Genomic DNA, 20,486 nt, shown 5'->3' with positions numbered 1-20,486 from the left:
CTTTCTGCTTGACATCATCAAAATCCTCCAATGCAATACAAGGGTACACATCTGCCACTTTAGCATTTCGTCTCAGGGTAACTGGCGAAGTTGTTGGATTCACAATCTTCACAGGGAGCCATCCATCCCCCCACAGAGGCGTAACTACTCTCCCTACTAGTATGTGTCGATTCACACAACGAGACGTGCTGGGTTCGACAACAACAGTACTGCCCACAGAGAGTTTTGTCTTTGGGGGTAAGCGGCCCCACACAAGATGCTCACTCATGGGTTGGAGCGTTACTGCCCTCTTCAACTTAATGGTGCCCACTTTATCTGGGATGGAGTCTCCTCTCCATCTCTCCAGATTTGATAGGAGACGCAGGAACTGGCTGTCCTCACACTGTCCAGAGGGACCTGGCGTACCCACCACCTGCCAGTAGCTGTCATTTGATTTGAACTGTCTAATCAGAGACTTCAACACGTTAGTGCCAACAATGAGTTCATCAACCTGCCCATCTACAATCAGCACTGGGACTACATACTTGAAGCCATAAAGCTGTAGTTTCAAGTCACACATGCCCACTGGGCTAGTTTGCGTCCCACCACAACCCACCAGTATGATGTCTGAAGGAGCTAGAAAGTTCCCCTCTACCACTCCTGCCTCCCTCAACCGAGGTACAATATCTGCGCGCAGAGTAGTAGCCATGGACCCACTATCTAACATCCCCTTCAGCTCAACTTTATCCTGTACTAGCACGGTGGTGTAAAACAAACTGTCATTCTGAGAAATTCTCATTGTGTTCTGAAAAATTACTGTGTTGTTCTTGGGTACTGACTCACAAAAATAAGAATAAACAGATTGGATATCATCATCAGTGGAGGAAAAATTAGACTGCCTCACATTGCCCTCCTCAGAATGGAGGCTTTCTAGTTTTCCTGAGACCTGCCAGTCTGCCCACATACAGGGCTCTTTCGCTTCCCAGTCTCACTACAGTCAAAGCTCATGTGGCCAGGAGAGAAGCACTTGAAACACAGCTGGTGCATCTGACAGTGAGCTTTGGTCCAGTGATTAGTGCTTCCACAGACAGCGCACTCACGCTCACGTTTGGGGAACTGTTTACGGGGCCCTCTGTTCACAGACTGAGTATTGCTGACAAGAGCCTTCTCTAGCATAATCAAAACCTTCTCTAATGTCCCACCCTCAGATACAGACTGGGCCTGTTCTGGTTCACGGCCACATCGAGAAAAAGATGACACATTAGGTCTGCTCTCAGGATCCACTTCCTCCTGGGGGGAGTCGAAGACAGCAGCCACCTGCTGTGAAAGTTGTGTTCTACATGCTTTACGCTCCCTTAACAGTTCATCCAAACGATCCTGTACCTCACTGGCTGTCCAGTCACGAAGGGGTTTGCATTTGAACACTTGGGCCAACTCTTTATCAGGACAGTTACGTACAAACATGACTGCCAACTCTGAGCACTGATTGGGCAAGGTTCTACCCTCACTTACAAGGTACTGTTCAGCTGCTTCTGCAGCTTTGTTAAGCCTAATCCAGAAATCTAGTGGACCCTCATTAGCATATGGTCTCATTGAATAGAAGTCAGCTAATGGCATACCTGAGTAGACAGTATCCCCAAAGTGTTGCTTGAGAACACTGAACACTGCCTTAACATCTGTGACAACAGGGTTGTTACGCATCCAGACTTTGGTCACATCCCGTGCCCTCCCCATGAGCCTAGACATCACCTCCCCAACATTCTCAGACCCAGTGTAACCCCTCTTCTCTAGGTAGACTCCCATTAGCTCCTCCCACTCCAGGACAGAGTACTTATCTGAGCCATCACCCCTGAAGAAAGGTGGAGCACTAACCTCTGACTTCACAACCAGATTCAGCTTGGACGCATCAATAAAAGTTGACCCACATTGTTCAGGCCGGGGAAACTGCTGTGATTGGTCAGGGGAATGGGCAGGAGAAAGACTTGAAGCCCCAGGCTGCAGTAAACTCGCCCTGATAGATTCTCCTATCTCTGAACCAATCTGCTTTATAAGGTCACTAAGCTGACTCGGTGTCCCATTATTACTGAGGACTGGGGACAATGGTACATCAAGAGACAGAGGTGGGATACCCTGGTCAGGTGGAGTAAACAGCCTACCCCTCCCAGTGCTTGTAAACTCAGGACTAGCAGCCACTCTACTCCCAGGAGCTGACTGTACCAATGGTGTAAATGCATGGACACCCCTCCCTCTACCCACACTAACCACACCAAAATCCCCAGCATAACTCATCTTATGGACTTGAGAGTCTTCCATGGCTCAATAGAGAACTAAACTACAATGTAATTTACTGCATACAAATACAAAAAAAAAATGCAATAAACAAATTCCCTCAAAACATGCAAATAAACGCCAATACAATTATCTAGTGAATATGCTACATTCACCTTCACTATTTACAGTATACATTCACTTATAGCAAACCATCAACAAGTGCGCATGCGCGGGTCGCACATCTCCTCCACATGCACAGCTCCGGTGGTCAGCTTGAGCTAACCAGTCGGCAGGTCGCGGCACCAGTTTGTAGCGTGGTTCGTTCTGCGTTGTGTAATTCTTAATGAAGACGCTGCCACAACTGATGGTCTGCTCGTTGAAATCTTTTTATTTGCCCTGCACACGAAGAGACAACACACACGTTACCCTTGGTGCAGTCACAGCTCTCCGGCACCTTGCTAGCCGAGGGTCAGGCAAAAGAGCGCCAAAAGGAATTAACAGGTGCTGCGTGCACACACTCGCTGCACAACAGCATATACAAGTAAAACTATACAGAACATAATTCTGACAAAATAAAAGACATACCTGCACACGAAGAGACAACACACACGTTACCCTTGGTGCAGTCACAGCTATCCGGCACCTGCGCGAGCACATGTACACTCACTCAACCACTGTCACAAGTACTTAGAAGTTACAACAGATACCCCAGTCAGTGAGCTCTGTGAAACTTGTTAACATAAATTCCTACACTGTCCACACTATAACAAACGTATGGTTGCAAAACAGTACATTGTATAACCTTATGACGGTTTTATATTAAACAGTTTCGGAGCCAAGGACAACATACCTTGCTAGCCGAGGGTCAGGCAAAAGAGAATGATAAAGTGGTATGGGGATACAGATAACCCGCGATGGGCCAAACCAAAATATACAAAACTTTTACAATCACTTGTATGTACAATATTGGTATGAAAAAGTGTTTGTACACCAAATAAAAACATTAGCTATGCAGCTGTAATTAAATAAAAAAATACACTGAATTATTATTATTATTATCAGATTATTAACATCCCCTCTTGACCTGGCCTATTTGAATTGGTCCTTGTGTGCAATTTGGTGCGTAATCTAGGGGAACAACATCACACTGCTACACTGGCATGAGAGGAATATTGACTTTGTTCTTGATATTTTCGACAACAAGGGGAATATTCTCACATATGAACAATTTATAACATTGAAAGAGTTTCCAATTCCTTTCAGAGAGTTTATTTATGTGATCAAAGCCGTTCCCAGTGGTCTAACTACACTAATGAAAACTCATCTTGGCTTTGGTAATGATCACAAAGTTTATCCAGAACTCAGATTGGAAGGCGTGGGCTTACTTGAGAGATCTTGTTAGGGGCCTCCCAGGTGGCGCAGTTTATTAAACAAATTATTTGGAATGAAATACCATATTGAATCAGTATTGATCAAACATTTTTTCAACCAGTTTATCTTGAAAGTGTTATTTATGTCAACAAAATCCAACACTTCTAGACCGCCTTCAGCTCTTTTGTTAGAAAGGACAGATTTTTTTAGTTAGTGAGACTTATTTTTCCAGATGAAGTCAAGAAAGGTCTTTTTGATCTCTTTACAAGTAGCAGGATTTACACATAACGATAATGAGGGTTACACAAAACGAGACAGTCCCTCTGCCTTGGACAGAAGTACTCTCCAAAGTATAGAAAGATCTCTTTGTAGCCAATTATTACATATATTTTTAGTTCTCTTGATTTTAGGAGAGAAATTCAAATGTTGTCTGACTTAGTGTTTTTTTTGACAGATATATTCCTAAATATTTAACACAGTTCTTTACAGGAATATTTTCTATTTCTTTATCATCAGAGTCAAATAAACATAAGATTTCACATTTAGAAACATTCAGTACTAATCCTGATGCAATAGAAAATGCAGTTATAGCATTAAGGGCATGTGCGACCTGGTCTTTGCCTCATAAGAAAAGAGTAGTATCATCAGCCAGTTGGGAAATGTGGATTTCTTTGTTAAAAATGGTTAAGCCATTCACATTTGCATTATTCAGAATATCTAGAGATAGAAGTTCCACAACCAAAATGAATAAAAATGGCGAAATTGGGCCTCCCTGTCGTACACTTCTGTTGATACCGAATCTTTTGGAAGTATTAAGGTTTAGTAGCACAGGATTATTTATATCTTTGTAAAACATGCGAATTACTTTCATAAAATTTTCACCAAATCCAAAAAGTTTAAGAGACCTAAAGATAAATTCATGTTTAATTGTGTCAAAGGCTTTACAGAAGTCCAAAAATAGGACAACCGCATCTGAGTCAATTGCATCTGAATAATCTATAAGGTCCAAGACTAAACGAATGTTAGAGTTTATGTGACGGCCCTTCATAAATCCTGTTTGAGTCTCATTTATAATGGTATTTATTCCTTTTCCGACTGGGAAAATCGATTTGAACGGTCATTCAACTCGGAATTCCAACTCCGGGCTCTTTCTAGAGCTCTGACTTTCCGACCTGAAGATCACTGACGTCATGATGTAAAGCAATGTAACCTCGTAATTTCAGAGTTTCCAGTTGTTTTGAACGCGGCAATAGACATGTGTCATTGTGGATTCCACCGCGTGCATCTCACCCTGCTAAATTGAGGCGCCAATTACCACAAGTGGTTTTGGCTGTGCAGTGGCTGATTTGACAATACAAGTGGTGAGTTTATGAACATTAGCTACTGTTCAGTTAGCTAGTTATACAACTAACTATCAAACTCTTGTGTTGGACCGATAAACATTTTTCTGATGAGGGGGAAGCGACGCGCTAACGTCGTTAGCTAGCTGTCAGTATCTTTGTCAACGGTTAACGTTAGCATGTTTTTAAAACTTTAACTTGCGTAAAACAATACCTATCTAAGATCATTATTGAGGCATGGCTCCTTCACATAACAGGGAATGAGACGAAATATGCCAACTTGAGTTAGCTAGCTAACACATGTTTTTGTGTGAGATGTGTCGTGATGAATCGCATTTCCTAGCGAGCTACAGTAAATTGGCTAGGTAACGTTGGTAGAAAAATCAACATAATGGTAATTTTGTGAGGTTAGCCAACTGCATGTTTAACAGTATACAGTAAGTACGTATTTGTGTTTCTAGAACCGTATCATATCGATAATCTATTCACGTTTAGATGGTGTTCTGACAGAGCCAGTCTACCTCAAAGTAACACACGGTCCTTAGGCTAACTGTAACGTTCGGCTCCTTAAGAGTACATCTTGGGTTAGGACAGGGTCTGAAGTGCATCTATAACTGGAGAAGCTTCATAGGGTGGTGCGGCATGCTCCAGGTCATCAGACTGGGCCCAGAGTATGTGAGCGGTGTGAGGAATTGCGGGTGCCCAATTTGACTGAAGCGTGGAGCAAGTTACCCAAAGGCTTTTTTCATAATATTTTCATAAAGAAACGGACAAAACACACAGGTGCAAAATCAATTTGATTTATAAAGAGCAAGAGAGGGAGTGCGGTGACGTAGTGTCCACAACTAAAGAGTCATTGTGGAATCTGAGAAGACACGCCTCCCGAAACATGATGGTGTACTACATGCTAACAGAAAGGAACGAGGTGGGTAGCTAGCTAAGTGTATCATTGTTGCAAATTATTTAGAAACAAAAAATCAGATCGCTTAAAAGTTCAGTTAATTTTTGTTCTATTGTCTATGCAATAGACTATCATTGATTTTGGTCCAATAGGCCTGACATATTACCTCTTCCAAGGAGCTTATTGTTTTGATGGGGTTATTTTGCCAAAAAAACTTTGAGGAACTATAGATTTAATATATCATTTGAAATGGATGTTTAAAAAAAAAAAAAAAAAAACTTTCGTACATTTCCTGCGCAGCAGGCCAGGTTCTTCTATATGTGAGCTCCCTCAACATTATCAGGACAGAGAAACCAGACACATGCTCACATGGAGCACTCCAAACAAAAGACAATGAAAAAATATACTAAACTCATACATGATTGTTATGAAATGAAGCAAAACTTATTTCTCACTACTTTCATAACACATGGAATCATGTAGTAACCAAAAAAAGTGTCTTTGATACATTACAGCTTTATTCTAAAATTGATTAAATCGTTTCCCCCCCCTCAGAAATCTACACACTACCCCATAATGACAAAGCAAAAACTGTTTTTTAGAACTGTGCATATATATATATATATATTTTTTTTTTTACAAAAACTGAAATATCACATTTACATAAGTATTCAGAACCTTTACTCAGTACTCCTTTACTCCTTCCGGAGACACCTGAAACCCCACCTCTTCAAGGAATACCTAGGATAGGATAAAGCAATCCTTCTGCCCCCCCCCCCCCCCTAAAAGATTTAGATGCACTATTGTAAAGTGGCTGTTCCACTGGATGTCATAAGGTGAATGCACCAATTTGTAAGTCGCTCTGGATAAGAGCATCTGCTAAATGACTTAAATGTAAATGTAATGTACTTTCTTGAAGCACCTTTGGCAGCGATTACAGCCTTGAGTCTTCTTGGGTATTACGCTACAAGCTTGGCGCACCTGTATTTGGGGAGTTTCTCCCATTCCCCACTCTCAGGTTGGATGGGGAGTGTCGCTGCACAGCTATTTTCAGGTCTCTCCAGGGATGTTCGATTGGGTTCAAGTCCGGGCTCTGGCTGGGCCACTTAAGGACAATCAGAGACTTGTCCCAAAGCCACTCCTGCTTGTCTTGGCTGTGTGCTTTGGGTCGTTGTTCTGTTGGAAGGTGAACCTTCGCCCCAGTCTGAGAACCTGCTCCAGAGCACTCAGGACTTCATCAAGGATCTCTCTGTACTTTGCTCTGTGCATCTTTGCCTCGATCCTGACTGGTCTCCCAGTCCCTGCCGCTGAAAAACATCCCCACAGCATGATGCTACCACCACCATGCTTCACCGTAGGGATGGTGCCAGGTTTCCTCCAGACGTGACGCTTGGCAATGCTGCAGACATTTTTTGGTACCCTTCCCCAGATCTGTGCCTTGACACAATCCTGTCTCGGAGCTCTACGGGCAATTCCTTCAACCTCACAGGTGGACTCCAATCAAGTTGTAGAAACATCTCAAGGATGATCAATGGAAACCAGATATACCTGAGCTCAATTTTGAGTCTCATAGCAAAGGGTATGTAAATAAGATATTTTTGTTTTTATTTTTAATACAATTGCAAAATTTCTAGAAACCTGTTTTCGCTTTGTCATTATGGTGTATTGTGTGTAGATTGGTGACCAATTATTATTTTTAAAATATAAATTTAGAATAAGGCTGTAACGTAACAATGTGGAAAAAGTAAAGTAGTTGGGAATACTTCCCGAAGGCACTGTATATGTATGTTACTCCTCGACTAAAACAATCTCGGTCAACCAATAGCCTAACGACCAAATAATCGATCCGTCGACTAATTGGGGTCAGGCGTAATTCTTTTGCAACAGCTATGGTGGATATTCCTGCAGTCAGCATGCCAATTGCACACTCCCTCAACTTGAAACATCTGACAATGTGTTGCCTGACACAACTGCACATTTTAGTGGCCTTTTATTGTCTCCAGGACAAGGTGCACCTGTGTAATGATCATGCTGTTTAATCAGCTTCTTGATATGCCTCACCTGTCAGGTTGATGGATTATCTTGACAAACACTAACAGGGATGTAAATACATTTGTGCCTAGAATTTGAGAGAAAAAAGCTTTTTGTGCGGATGGAACATTTCTGGGGTCTTTAATTTCAACTCATGAAACATGGGACTAACACTTTACATGTTGCGTTTTATGCTTTTGTTGTTTTTACCAAGTGTACAGGACGTGACTCTTATTCTGAAGGATTCCAAAAATCTGTGATCCAGAAGTACTTAGTTATTCTTTCCTGCTTCACAACTGTAGCTCAGAGGGTCTGAATTGGAATTGAAGCAAAATAGTTGTAGAATTATTATTATTATTTTTCTACCCTTAGGAAACGTTCTAGAAGAGTTCCTGATCCTGGTATCTGTTTAGCCCCAGCTGGTTGACCACTGTATCAGGGGCAATGGAGAGGCCTAACCAGCCTCTGAAGACAATATTTCATAGGCTAAGTAGTGTACAACCAAGAGGAGATAATAAGAGTTTTGGGCACTTGAGACCGCTCTCTGTTTATTCTAGAATGATAACTTGTGAAAACGGTAGGGTTAGTCCTAGCGGCACTAACCAGTCATGGAATTCATCCAATCCATTCTGCAACTTGAAAATAGAGATTGTGAACAGCAATGCCCCTACAAGACACAAGAGGCGATTGGATGACTCCTGCCTTGATGACATGTACGAGACTACGTACAAAAAGCCCTGCAGTTCTAAGGCCATCTCCCCAGACCTGGCTTGTGTTGTAGTTTCATGTAACACCCTTCCAGATGTAGCCACTGTCTCCCCTACCACTGACCTCCAAAAAGTGCCACCTAGTGTTGAAAATACAGTCAAAGATAAAGGTACATCAGAAGCTGTGATATGTGTGCCAAACTCTGATCATATCCAGTGTGGCCAAGCAGGAGAGGCTGGAAGTAGACAAGGTGGTGCTACAGCTCCAGGCGGCCCCGTATCAAACGTGTCTGAGGCCTGGTCTGAGATCCTGAGCCATGAGCCTGAGAAAGTCTCGATGGACCTTGGTCCTGTTTTTGACTTTGACGTTGACGACATCATGTGCCTGAGCCCCATTGACAGCGACAGGGAGAGCGATGAGGGCATTGAAGCCTTTGTCGATAGCTGTAAAAGTTTTTACGACGACCGCACCCGTAACCCCAGTGACGGCGACACCCAGCAAACTAAGCCTTTCTTCGCTCATAGTCCAACACAGGACCAGGTTTTAAGGGAGGGATATGACGTAGGAGAGAGGGAGGAGGGGAAAGGAGAGAAGATGGTGGGAGAAGGAGAAAGGGGTAAAGAGGGCAATGAGGAGATAAACCATCAGGAGGAAGAGGAGGTTGGAAGCATTGAGGGGTTTTTCTCCAGGTCCTACCTTGAGGCACTTAAAGCAGGAAAGGATGTGTCTCAGGCTGTGCCACCCCTGCAGCCCCGCATCTCGTCCTGCCCTTTGTTTAGGGGGAGGGAGGTGATGCAGAGGCTGCAGGTGGCTGTGTCAGATGAGGGGGAGCCTCCATGTCCTCCAGGGTTCCCTGATCCCAATGGGGACCAGGCTATGGTTTGCCAGCCGCACTACTCTTTCACTTCGAAGGATGTAGCTTATGGGTTATATGGGGCACCTCTGGTCCCAGTGGAGGGTGCAGATGAGGGCTTGGCGGGCACGGCAGAGGACGATTGGAGTATCGGTGCCCCGATACTGGAGTCCTCATTGTGTCACATTGCCCCAGTGGAGTTCAATGCGGGTTGTGAGGGAAATGTGGTGGAGGGGCGGGGGGGTGGGCTTGATTCAGTTCAGGAGTGCCAGGTCACACTCCTGGCCGAAGAGGTAACCGTGGAGACCAGGTACGAGAACGCCTTTCCTCTCCAAGTCCAGGTAAGCGGTCCGAACGATTACTTTTTTGTTTTCTTAATGTAGCTGTTTAGTTAAATCAATCATATTTCATCATTAACAAACAAAAAATCCTGTATTTTGTGTCCATATAGCCATATTTAGAAATGTATTTTTTTTGCCTGTTTCAACTGTTAGGATAGCTTAGATTTGGTTGTGACTGTATAGTGCTTGTGTGGATTTCTCTGGTCATATTGCTGTAAGACCTTTCTGCTGTGTCCAGGTGAGGTCAGTATTGGTGGTTCCCAGCGTGCAGCAGAGCAGCACCAGCCAATCCTCAACGCCGCCTGAGCAGAAAGTGTCTGAGACCAGGTCTGTGCAGAAACCTTCTCCGGAGAAGAATGTTGTCAAGACAACAAGACCTGTCCAGAAACCTTCACCTGGACAGAACATTATCAAGAACACAACTGTCCATAAACCTTCGCTTGGGCAGAAAGTGACAAAGATAAAACCTGTCCATGCAGCTTCAACTTCGTCTGACCAGAAAGTGGTCAATACAAGACCTGTCCAGAAACCTTCACCTGGACAGAACATTATCAAGAACACAATTGTCCATAAACCTTCGCTTGGGCAGAAAGTGACGAAGATAAAACCTGTCCAGGCAGCTTCAACTTCGTCTGACCAGAAAGTGGTCAATACAAGACCTGTCCAGAAATCTTCCCCTGGACAGAACATTATCAAGAACACAATTGTCCATAAACCTTCGCTTGGGCAGAAAGTGACGAAGATAAAACCTGTCCAGGCAGCTTCAACTTCGTCTGACCAGAAAGTGGTCAATACAAGACCTGTCCAGAAATCTTCCCCTGGACAGAACATTATCAAGAACACAATTGTCCATAAACCTTCGCTTGGGCAGAAAGGGACGAAGATAAAACCTGTCCAGGCAGCTTCAACTTCGTCTGACCAGAAAGTGGTCAATACAAGACCTGTCCAGAAAACTGCACCAAGGTACATTTCAGAGTCCTTGATGTTTTCTAAATCTCCTTTAGAGGGAGCAATTTGATGATTTTCTTCCCTATCTGGCAGGGCCTAAAATGAACACCCGCCAAATGCGGGCAGATTTTGGCATTGTCAGTAAGATGTCAATTTCACCAGCCATGTTGGCGGGTGGTCAAGGCTCCACAGTGCTAGCATTTCACTTGCATTTATGAATTAAAATAGTATGATTTATAGCAAAATAAATGCATCAGCAGTATTTCTGCCGTTTGTTTCATAGTTGGTAAATGAATCGCACAAAGTCAAAGAAATATTAATCCTATAGCCTATCCCACCTCGCGCAGCAACATTGCCAGGCTGGGGGCTGTGCTGACGTGAAAGATTCATTTTTAGAAGTGCTACGCATAGGCATAACGAAAGTTGACAAGTGAAACTGTCCTTGTGTTTCATGGCTATTTACTTTGTTTTGTTCACAAGCTAGGTTGTTTTTCAATGTTTGAGTTTCAACTGCTAGGGAGGAGAAGAAGTTGGCTACTAGTCAGACTCAATCTTACAGGCACAAACATGACTCAACTGGCATTACCACAGTAACCTCACGCCCTGAAAGGGGCAGGTGAACATTTTTGTCTCATCTGATATTTTGATTTAAAGACTTGGTCACAAAAGATCAAATTTAACACTATACCTCATTACATCTTACTAGTAATACAATTATTGATTTAGAAACATGACAAAGGATGCTCATCCCTTTTTTTTGTGTCGGTGTAATTCTATCAGACAAAAATATTTTGGCTGGTAAAAATAATCTGAGTGGTGGGTAAATTTTTAAATCTACATGCCATAGTGGCTGTTGGACCAGAAAGTGAGCTTCAGGCCCTGCTGACTGGTATTATTTCCAGAGAGACTGGTTTATTTTTCTTCTCTGAATGTAGACAGACGGTCTGGTTATTTTCCCACTCAACCACTTCACAAATGCATCTTTATTTAATCAATGCTTTTACATGACTTGAATGGTCAAAGCATCAATAAAGCATTACTTATTCAATTCTGTCAGATCTGAGGTCTTGTGAGAGTGGAAGGAAGCAGAATAGACTTCTTGAGTGTTTGAATTGGGTGAATGTCTTTTCCAGGCCAGTGGTCTATGACAGGGAGGAGGACTGGCAGCGTGAGAAGTGGCTCTATGTGGACTCAGTCACCAGACACATAAGGGAGAACATTGGTGCAGGAGAAGGTAAGAGGTGTATCTCATTATTTGGGATGTTGGGGGTCTGGTGCTAACCGGGTGCTTCAATTGGTGAGTTTAATGAAATGTTCTTGTTTTCACAACAAATAAGTTATTTAGACAAATTTCTTGTTCTCTTGAAGTCTATTTATCGCCCCAAAACCTTACCCCATTTCCACACCAAGTCCTTATCTTATGTTGTCGTGAATCCTCTGGTTGGCTCTAATGTGTAAGGCTTTGTCTGAAATCCCGTTCTAAGTCAGACTTAATTCATGCCAGTCCTAATAACCTTGAATCCCAACCTACCTATGAATTTTGTTGTGCAGTGCATAAAGGAAAAGTCCAGTCATTTAGAAATGTTAGCAAATGTGTGTGTGTGTGTGTGTGTGTGTGTGTGTGTATATATATATACACTGCTCAAAAAAATAAAGGGAACACTTAAACAACACAATGTAACTCCAAGTCAATCACACTTCTGTGAAATCAAACTGTCCACTTAGGAAGCAACACTGATTGACAATAAATTTCAAATGCTGTTGTGCAAATGGAATAGACAAAAGGTGGAAATTATAGGCAATTAGCAAGACACCCCCAATAAAGGAGTGATTCTGCAGGTGGTGACCACAGACCACTTCTCAGTTCCTATGCTTCCTGGCTGATGTTTTGGTCACTTTTGAATGCTGGCGGTGCTTTCACTCTAGTGGTAGCATGAGACGGAGTCTACAACCCACACAAGTGGCTCAGGTAGTGCAGCTCATCCAGGATGGCACATCAATGCGAGCTGTGGCAAAAAGGTTTGCTGTGTCTGTCAGCGTAGTGTCCAGAGCATGGAGGCGCTACCAGGAGACAGGCCAGTACATCAGGAGACGTGGAGGAGGCCGTAGGAGGGCAACAACCCAGCAGCAGGACCGCTAGCTCCGCCTTTGTGCAAGGAGGAGCACTGCCAGAGCCCTGCAAAATGACCTCCAGCAGGCCACAAATGTGCATGTGTCAGCATATGGTATCACAAGGGCTCTGAGGATCTCATCTCGGTACCTAATGGCAGTCATGCTACCTCTGGCGAGCACATGGAGGGCTGTGCGGCCCCACAAAGAAATGCCACCCCACACCATGACTGACCCACCGCCAAACCGGTCATGCTGGAGGGTGTTGCAGGCAGCAGAACGTTCTCCACGGGGTAAAATTGTAGACCTGCACAAGGCTGGGATGGGCTACAGGACAATAGGCAAGCAGCTTGGTGAGAAGGCAACAACTGTTGGCGCAATTATTAGAAAATGGAAGAAGTTCAAGATGAAGGTCAATCACCCTCGGTCTGGGGCTCCATGCAAGATCTCACCTCGTGGGGCATCAATGATCATGAGGAAGGTGAGGGATCAGCCCAGAACTACACGGCAGGACCTGGTCAATGACCTGAAGAGAGCTGGGACCACAGTCTCAAAGAAAACCATTAGTAACACACTACGCCGTCATAGATTAAAATCTTGCAGCGCACGCAAGGTCCCCCTGCTCAAGCCAGTGCATGTCCAGGCCCGTCTGAAGTTTGCCAATCACCCTCACTAGGAAGTTGTCTTGGATTTCCTTTTTTCATTGATAGTTTGACTTTTTTCGCAGAAATACAGTTATTAGGACTTGCTCACTGACTGGCCAGGTTTTTTTTCTTGTCTATTTTGTGCCCTGATTACATCCTTTTTGTTATGGACACCAGCTTAATCTAATATTATTAATAAAACTAATAATGGTCATTTAGCAGACACTTATCTGAAGCCACTTGTTCTAGATTTCTGAATAATGCTTGTAATGACCCTCAAATGGCATTATAATTCCCAGGTTTTTTGTGCCGTTGACGCTGTATATTCTTGCTGTCCTGTATCTTCTTCATAGTACTTGTTCAGCTTGTAGTGTGTGTGTGTGCTACCTGTATGGGTTTGTCTCCAGGGGTGATGACTGAGCTGCTGAACCTGATGAACCATGTGGCTGAACAGGGACCAGGCACCAACGGCAGGCAGTGGCAGCACCCCTCGGATCTCACCCGCAGGTACAGGCATCTACATATTTGTTTATCTACTGCTGCCCTCTGTAGAGGACATTTCAGTCTTAAGATGCAATCAATTCTCCAATTTTCTAATGCAGTCACATACTCATTTCTGAGTAATGATTTCACTACCCCATACGCTTTTTATAAACAAGAAAAAATGTGTATCTTTTATTTTTTTCAAATTTTTGTTCATCAGAAATTACCAAAGAAGATTTGGAAATGACAAAACAAATTACACTCTGGACGAATGGCAGAACCAGAACTACAGGAACCACCAGCGCTTTGCCAATCTCCCACAGATCTTTGAGAGAAGTCCGGTTCTGTAAATCCAAGCAACAAAGCGTCTTACCAGAGGAACGTATAGGGCAGTACATTTTTAAATTTGGCAAATGACATCACTCAGGTCATTAGGTGTCTGTGAGATTTGAGCTCTTATATTGTAAGCCTAGAACCACGGTTAAAACTTGAATTAATCCTCTACTTCTGCTCATCTTTTAACAATGTCTTTCACCTATTGTTTTTTGTTTGTGAAATTAATTTATCCTCGCTCAAGATTGTATGTTTATTGTTAAAGTGTCTTGAAGCCCAGAGATGTTTTTCTTTTCATTGTTTTTTTATTTGATCGATCTGAGACATTGTGGATTCTCGTGTGATTTATCTCTTTTTTTGTTATACTTGAATTTTTAAATTATGTTCCTTTCAGCTTACCATCCAGTATAATCATAACATTGATGACAGAAAAGGAACAAAAATAACATAACAGCCAATCGTTTTGCCTGCCTGTCTCTTGTCTGCACTTATTTTCTTTTTGTACTGTCACTCCTAGTTTGTGCTAGGCACCTTGTTTGCACAGGCTTCTTTTTTTAAATGTTTTAAAGAACTCCTTTTTGAATATTGTGCACATTTCCCTGCCTAAACTCTTATTTGTGCAGTTGAATTTCTTTCCCCATGTTGCATTCTTGCTGTTGAAGTATAAACAAATCATCTAACACTTTGTTAGTACTTGGTTCTGATTAGCCCCTTGGTTCAGTTGGAACACTTTGAAGGGACAATCAAATCATTACTGATCTACACCATTTCCAAGGTGTGGTGCCATATGTATTGTTCCAGATGCTCTTCACTTACTGCCTCTAATGGCCTGTCATTTGTTTATTAGCATATGCCTGAGTATTTGAGGTCATGTTATGGTTGCTTGAAGTTTTTGTTCCATCTTAGATTTCTTGTCTAACAAACTTAAGGGAGTTAGTTTGTCAGATGGATTAGGTCAACTCTTAAAATTCTCTACTTTATCATCTGTATTCTGTGCAGCGAAGTGATATAGATTGGCCTTGTATTGATGCTTGTTGGAGAGACATCTGTAAACAGAATCTAGTGTGGGAATTTGGTGAGAAACCCGATTTGTAGGGATCTGTTATGTTCTATTTTCTTTGACATTGTGAATCTCGGCACATTTCTTGCACAGGTTTCTGATTTCACATTAAAAGCAGTTGCCTGAAACCCTGAGTGAACTTTTACAAGGATGAATGTTTAGCCATCAGAATACCATATGAGTGCACTCGATGACTGAGGAGATATTGCATATGGCTCACTGATGCTAATAGAATAGAGGCTTCATTTATAAGAGAAAATAAATGGAGCACTTTGGTAGTTTACAGTAAAGACGACGGAATTGCAGTGCAGCCTACCTATGACCATTTCAATATGAACTACCCCATCTAAGCTTGCTTACTAATTTACTTTATCTTTTAGGTTCGTTTAGGTATAATACGCTATTCAACCTCTGATTTAAACTTATTGCTAACGACTTTAAATAGCATATGATTAAATACCTACTATACAGTGGGGCAAAAAAGTATTTAGTCAGCCACCAATTGTGCAAGTTCTCTCACTTAAAAAGATGAGAGGCCTGTAATTTTCATTAAAAGTGTATACTTCAACTATGACAGACAAAATTAGAGAATAAGTCCAGAAAATCACATTGTAAGATTTTTAATGAATTTATTTGCAAATTATGGTGGAAAATAAGTATTTGGTCACCTAAAAGCAAGATTTCTGGCTCTCACAGACCTGTAACTTCTTTTTTAAGAGGCTCCTCTGTCCTCCACTCGTTACCTGTATTAATGGCACCTGTTTGAACTTGTTATCAGTATAAAAGACACCTGTCCACAACCTCAAACAGTCACACTCCAAACTCCACTATGGCCAAGACCAAAGAGCTGTCAAAGGACACCAGAAACAAAATTGTAGACCTGCACCAGGCTGGGAAGACTGAATCTGCAATAGGTAAGCAGCTTGGTTTGAAGAAATCAACTGTGGGAGCAATTATTAGGAAATGGAAGACATACAAGACCACTGATCCCTCGATCTGGGGCTCCACGCAAGATCTCAGCCCGTGGGGTCAAAATGATCACAAGAACGGTGAGCAAAAATCCCAGAACCACACGGGGGGACCTAGTGAATGACCTGCAGAGAGCTGGGACCAAAGTAACAAAGCCTACCATCAGTAACACACTACGCCGCCAGGGACTCCTGCAGTGCCAGACGTAGACGTGTCCCCCTGCTTAAGCCAGTACATGTCCAGACCCGTCTGAAGTTTGCTAGAGAGCATTTGGATGATCCAGAAGAAGATTGGGAGAATGTCAAATGGTCAGATGAAACCAAAATAGAACCTTTTGGTAAAAACTCAACTCGTCGTGTTTGGAGGACAAAGAATGCTGAGTTGCATCCAAAGAACACCATACCTACTGTGAAGCATGGGGGTGTAAACATCATGCTTTGGGGCTGTTTTTCTGCAAAGGGACCAGGACGACTGATCCGTGTAAAGGAAAGAATGAATGGGGCCATGTATCGTGAGATTTTGAGTGAAAACCTCCTTCCATCAGCAAGGGCATTGAAGATGAAACGTGGCTGGGTCTTTCAGCATGACAATGATCCCAAACACACCGCCCGGGCAACGAAGGAGTGTCTTCGTAAGAAGCATTTCAAGGTCCTGGAGTGGCCTAGCCAGTCTCCAGATCTCAACCCCATAGAACATCTTTGGAGGGAGTTGAAAGTCTGTGTTGCTCAGCAACAGCCCCAAAACATCACTGCTCTAGAGGAGATCTGCATGGAGGAATGGACCAAAATACCAGCAACAGTGTGTGAAAACCTTGTGAAGACTTACAGAAAACATTTGACCTCTGTCATTGCCAACAAAGGGTATATAACAAAGTATTGAGATAAACTTTTGTTATTGACCAAATACTTATTTTCCACCATAATTTGCAAATTCATTAAAAATCCTACAATGTGATTTTTCTGGATTTTTTCCCCCTCATTTTGTCTGTCATAGTTGAAGTGTACCTATGATGAAAATTACAGGCCTCTCATCTTTTTAAGTGGGAGAACTTGCACAATTGGTGGCTGACTAAATACTTTTTTACCCCACTGTATATGTGGATATGGTAGGCCGTCATTGTAAATAAGAATTTGTTCTGAACTGACTTGCCTAGTTAAATTTAAAAAAAAAAAAAAATACAAAAAATTACAAAAATTGGATATGAACACTAAGCTCAAGTTCATCCCTCTCAATTACCATTGTTGGAATCCTGGAAGAAAAATATTTGACATGGTCTATTGGTACTGTAGTATTTTGAATCCAGCTGGGAGAAAAGGAGCAAATTAAAATAACTTTATTTAATAATGTTAAATCACTTATTTTATTAACCGTACACAAGTAAGCATACACCATAATCCACATTATAGACAGTGTGACCATGCTATCCCTCATTAAAGAGCAACATGCACTTTCTGATTTGGCCTTGTTTTAGATTTGGTTCATGAAGAAATGCTAGATGCTGTGACTGAATTCAAATGTGAGTTGGTTTCTGGGTGCGGTTTAGATGCTGTGACTGAATTCAAATGTGAGTTGGTTTCTGGGTGCGGTTTGATGTGGATGTCTTGTGTGTTTGCAGGTGGAAATTATTTAGCCAATTAGCTTCAGCTGGCTGGTGTGCAACTGGCAATATTGGTTGGACTTTGGATAGCCTATCTCCGGGGCTAGTTAGAGACCGTCAATTAATTACACAATGAAAATTAGAATTTTCATGTTGCAAACATTCTTAGTTTTCTCATTAAATGCTTTCAATATTTGTGTATACATTTATACAATTTATAGTTTGGTTTGAGTCATTTAAATTTGGAGCTACAGTACCAGTCAGAAGTTGACACCTACTCATTCCAGGGTTTTTCTTTATTTTTACAATTTTCTACATTTGTAGAATAATAGTGAAGACATCAGAACTATGACATAACACATGGAATCATGTAGTAACCAAAAAATTGTGAAACAAATCAAAATGTATTTGAGATTCTTCAAAGTAGCCACCTTTGGGAAAGTATTCAAACCCCTTGACTTTTTCCACGATTTGTTACGTTACAGCATTATTCTTAAATGGATTAAATAAATACAAATATTCAGAAATCTACACACAATATCCCATAACGACAAAGAGAAAACAGATTTTTAGAAATGTTTGCTAATTTCTATACATCCTTGAGATGTTTCTACAACTTGATGGGAGTCCACCGGATGATAAATTCAATTGATTGGACATGATTTGGTAAGGCACACACCTGTCTATATAGGGTCCCACAGTTTACAGTGCCTGTCGGAGCAAAAATCAAGCCATGAGGTTGAAGGAATTGTCCGTAGAGCTTCGAGACAGGATTGTGTCGAGGCACAGATCTGGGGAAGGGTACCAAGACATGTCTGCAGCATTGAAGCTCCCCATGAACACAGTGGCCTTCATCATTCTTAAATGGAAGAAGTTTGGAACCACCAAGACTCGTCCTAGAGCTGGCAACAATCAAGGGAGAAGGGCCTTGGTCAGGGAGGTGACCTAGAACCCAATGGTCACTCTGACAGAGCTCAAGATTTCCTCTGTGGAGATGGGAGAACCTTCCAGAAGGACAACCATCTCTGCAGCAGTCCACTAATCAGGCCTTTATGATAAAGTGGTCAGGCGGAAGACACTCCTCGGTAAAAGACACAACTGCTTGGAGTTTGCCGAAAGGCACCTAAGACTCTGACCATGAGAAACAAGATTCTCTGGTCAGATGAAACCAAGATGGAACTTTTTGGGCTGAATGTCAAGTGTCACATTTGGAGGAAAGCTAGCATCATCCCTACGGTGAAGCATGGTGGTGGCAGCATCATGCTGTGGGGATGTTTTTCAGCAGCAGGGACTGGGAGACTAGTCAGGATCGAGGCAGAGATGTGCGGCGCAAAGTACAGAGAGATCCTTGAGGAAAACCTGCTGCAGAGCGCTCTGGACCTCAAACTGGGGCGAAGGTTCACCTTCCAACAGGACAATGACCCTAAGCACACAGCCAAGACAATGCAGGAGTGGCTTCGGGAAAAGACTCAGAATGTCCTTGAGGGGTCCAGCCAGAGCCCGGACTTGAACCTGATTGAACATCTCTGGAGAGACCTGCAAATTGCTGTGCACTAACGCTCCACATCCAACCTGACAGAGCTTGAGAGGCTCTGCAGAGAAACTCCCCAAATACAGGTGTGCTAAGCTTGTAGCGTATTACCCAAGAAGACTCGAGGCTGTAACCACTGCCAAAGGTGCTTCAACAAAGTACTGAGTGAAGGGTCTGAATACTTATGTAAATATTATATTTTGAGGGGAGCGATTTTTGTATACTTTTGCAAACATTTCTAAAAAACAGTTTTTGCTTTGTCATTATGGGGGTATTGTGTGTAGTTTGAGGGGGGGGGGGGGGGATTGACAATTTAATAGATTTTAGAATATGGCTGTAACGTAAGATGTGGAAAAGTCAAGGGGTCTGAAAACGAATGCACTGTGCATTGTGTAATTTACTGATGGTCCCTAACTAGCCCCATAGCTATAACCCAAATTTGCCACGGACAATATGACTGGGTCGCGTGCTGCTGCACTCCGAATTGATGATTACCTGCGTGCTGCCAGCTGTGGGCAGGATTGAAACAAACCCAACCTTCATTTACGTTGTGATGAAGTCACGACCTCAAGTCTCACACAACTCTGTTTTGGACGAGACTGACTTCATGACGCAATGTTCCTATTTACACTTTTGTCAATTTTGACATTAGATAAATGTTTTTTATCGATTCATCATAGGCTGTTTTTTAAATGAGAATTTGTTTTTTAAGGGCAGTTGCTCTTTAAACAATGACTTGTATCATTTATACATGGAATATAAATATGATGGCATTGATAAAGCATTTCATATTTTCTTAACAATGCTTCTTTGTACATCCCTTTGCTGTATTACAAAGAACCAAAGTAAAACTAAATGGGCTGAAAACAACTACATTTAGAATGACATTATTTTTCTAATTTTCCTTGCCTGATATTATCATTAGATTAAACCTCAAGTTCTATCCCCAACTTTTCATCCAATGAAGAGAGCAAATCAACCCTCCCAAGCAAGCAAACATCATTTGTCAGCATTCTA

The 20,486-nt window shown here is 42.3% G+C and overlaps 1 protein-coding gene across 1 annotated transcript; it reads left to right on the top strand.

Moving 5' to 3' along the window:
- Positions 1-5,470: 5,470 nt before the first annotated feature.
- Positions 5,471-15,498, top strand: LOC129812493 (uncharacterized). The gene is made up of 6 exons (XM_055864111.1): positions 5,471-5,886; positions 8,266-9,795; positions 10,034-10,758; positions 11,877-11,977; positions 13,904-14,003; positions 14,200-15,498. The coding sequence occupies exons 2-6, from the start codon at positions 8,338-8,340 to the stop codon at positions 14,327-14,329; spliced, it is 2,514 nt and encodes an 837-aa protein (XP_055720086.1). The 5' UTR covers positions 5,471-5,886; positions 8,266-8,337; the 3' UTR covers positions 14,330-15,498.
- The last annotated feature ends 4,988 nt before the right edge of the window (positions 15,499-20,486 follow it).

Source organism: Salvelinus fontinalis, chromosome 16 (assembly GCF_029448725.1).
Source record: "Salvelinus fontinalis isolate EN_2023a chromosome 16, ASM2944872v1, whole genome shotgun sequence".
Taxonomy (NCBI): Eukaryota; Metazoa; Chordata; class Actinopteri; order Salmoniformes; family Salmonidae; genus Salvelinus; species Salvelinus fontinalis.
Note: the sequence above shows the minus strand (reverse complement) of the source record. Positions and strands in the feature narration are given on the sequence as shown.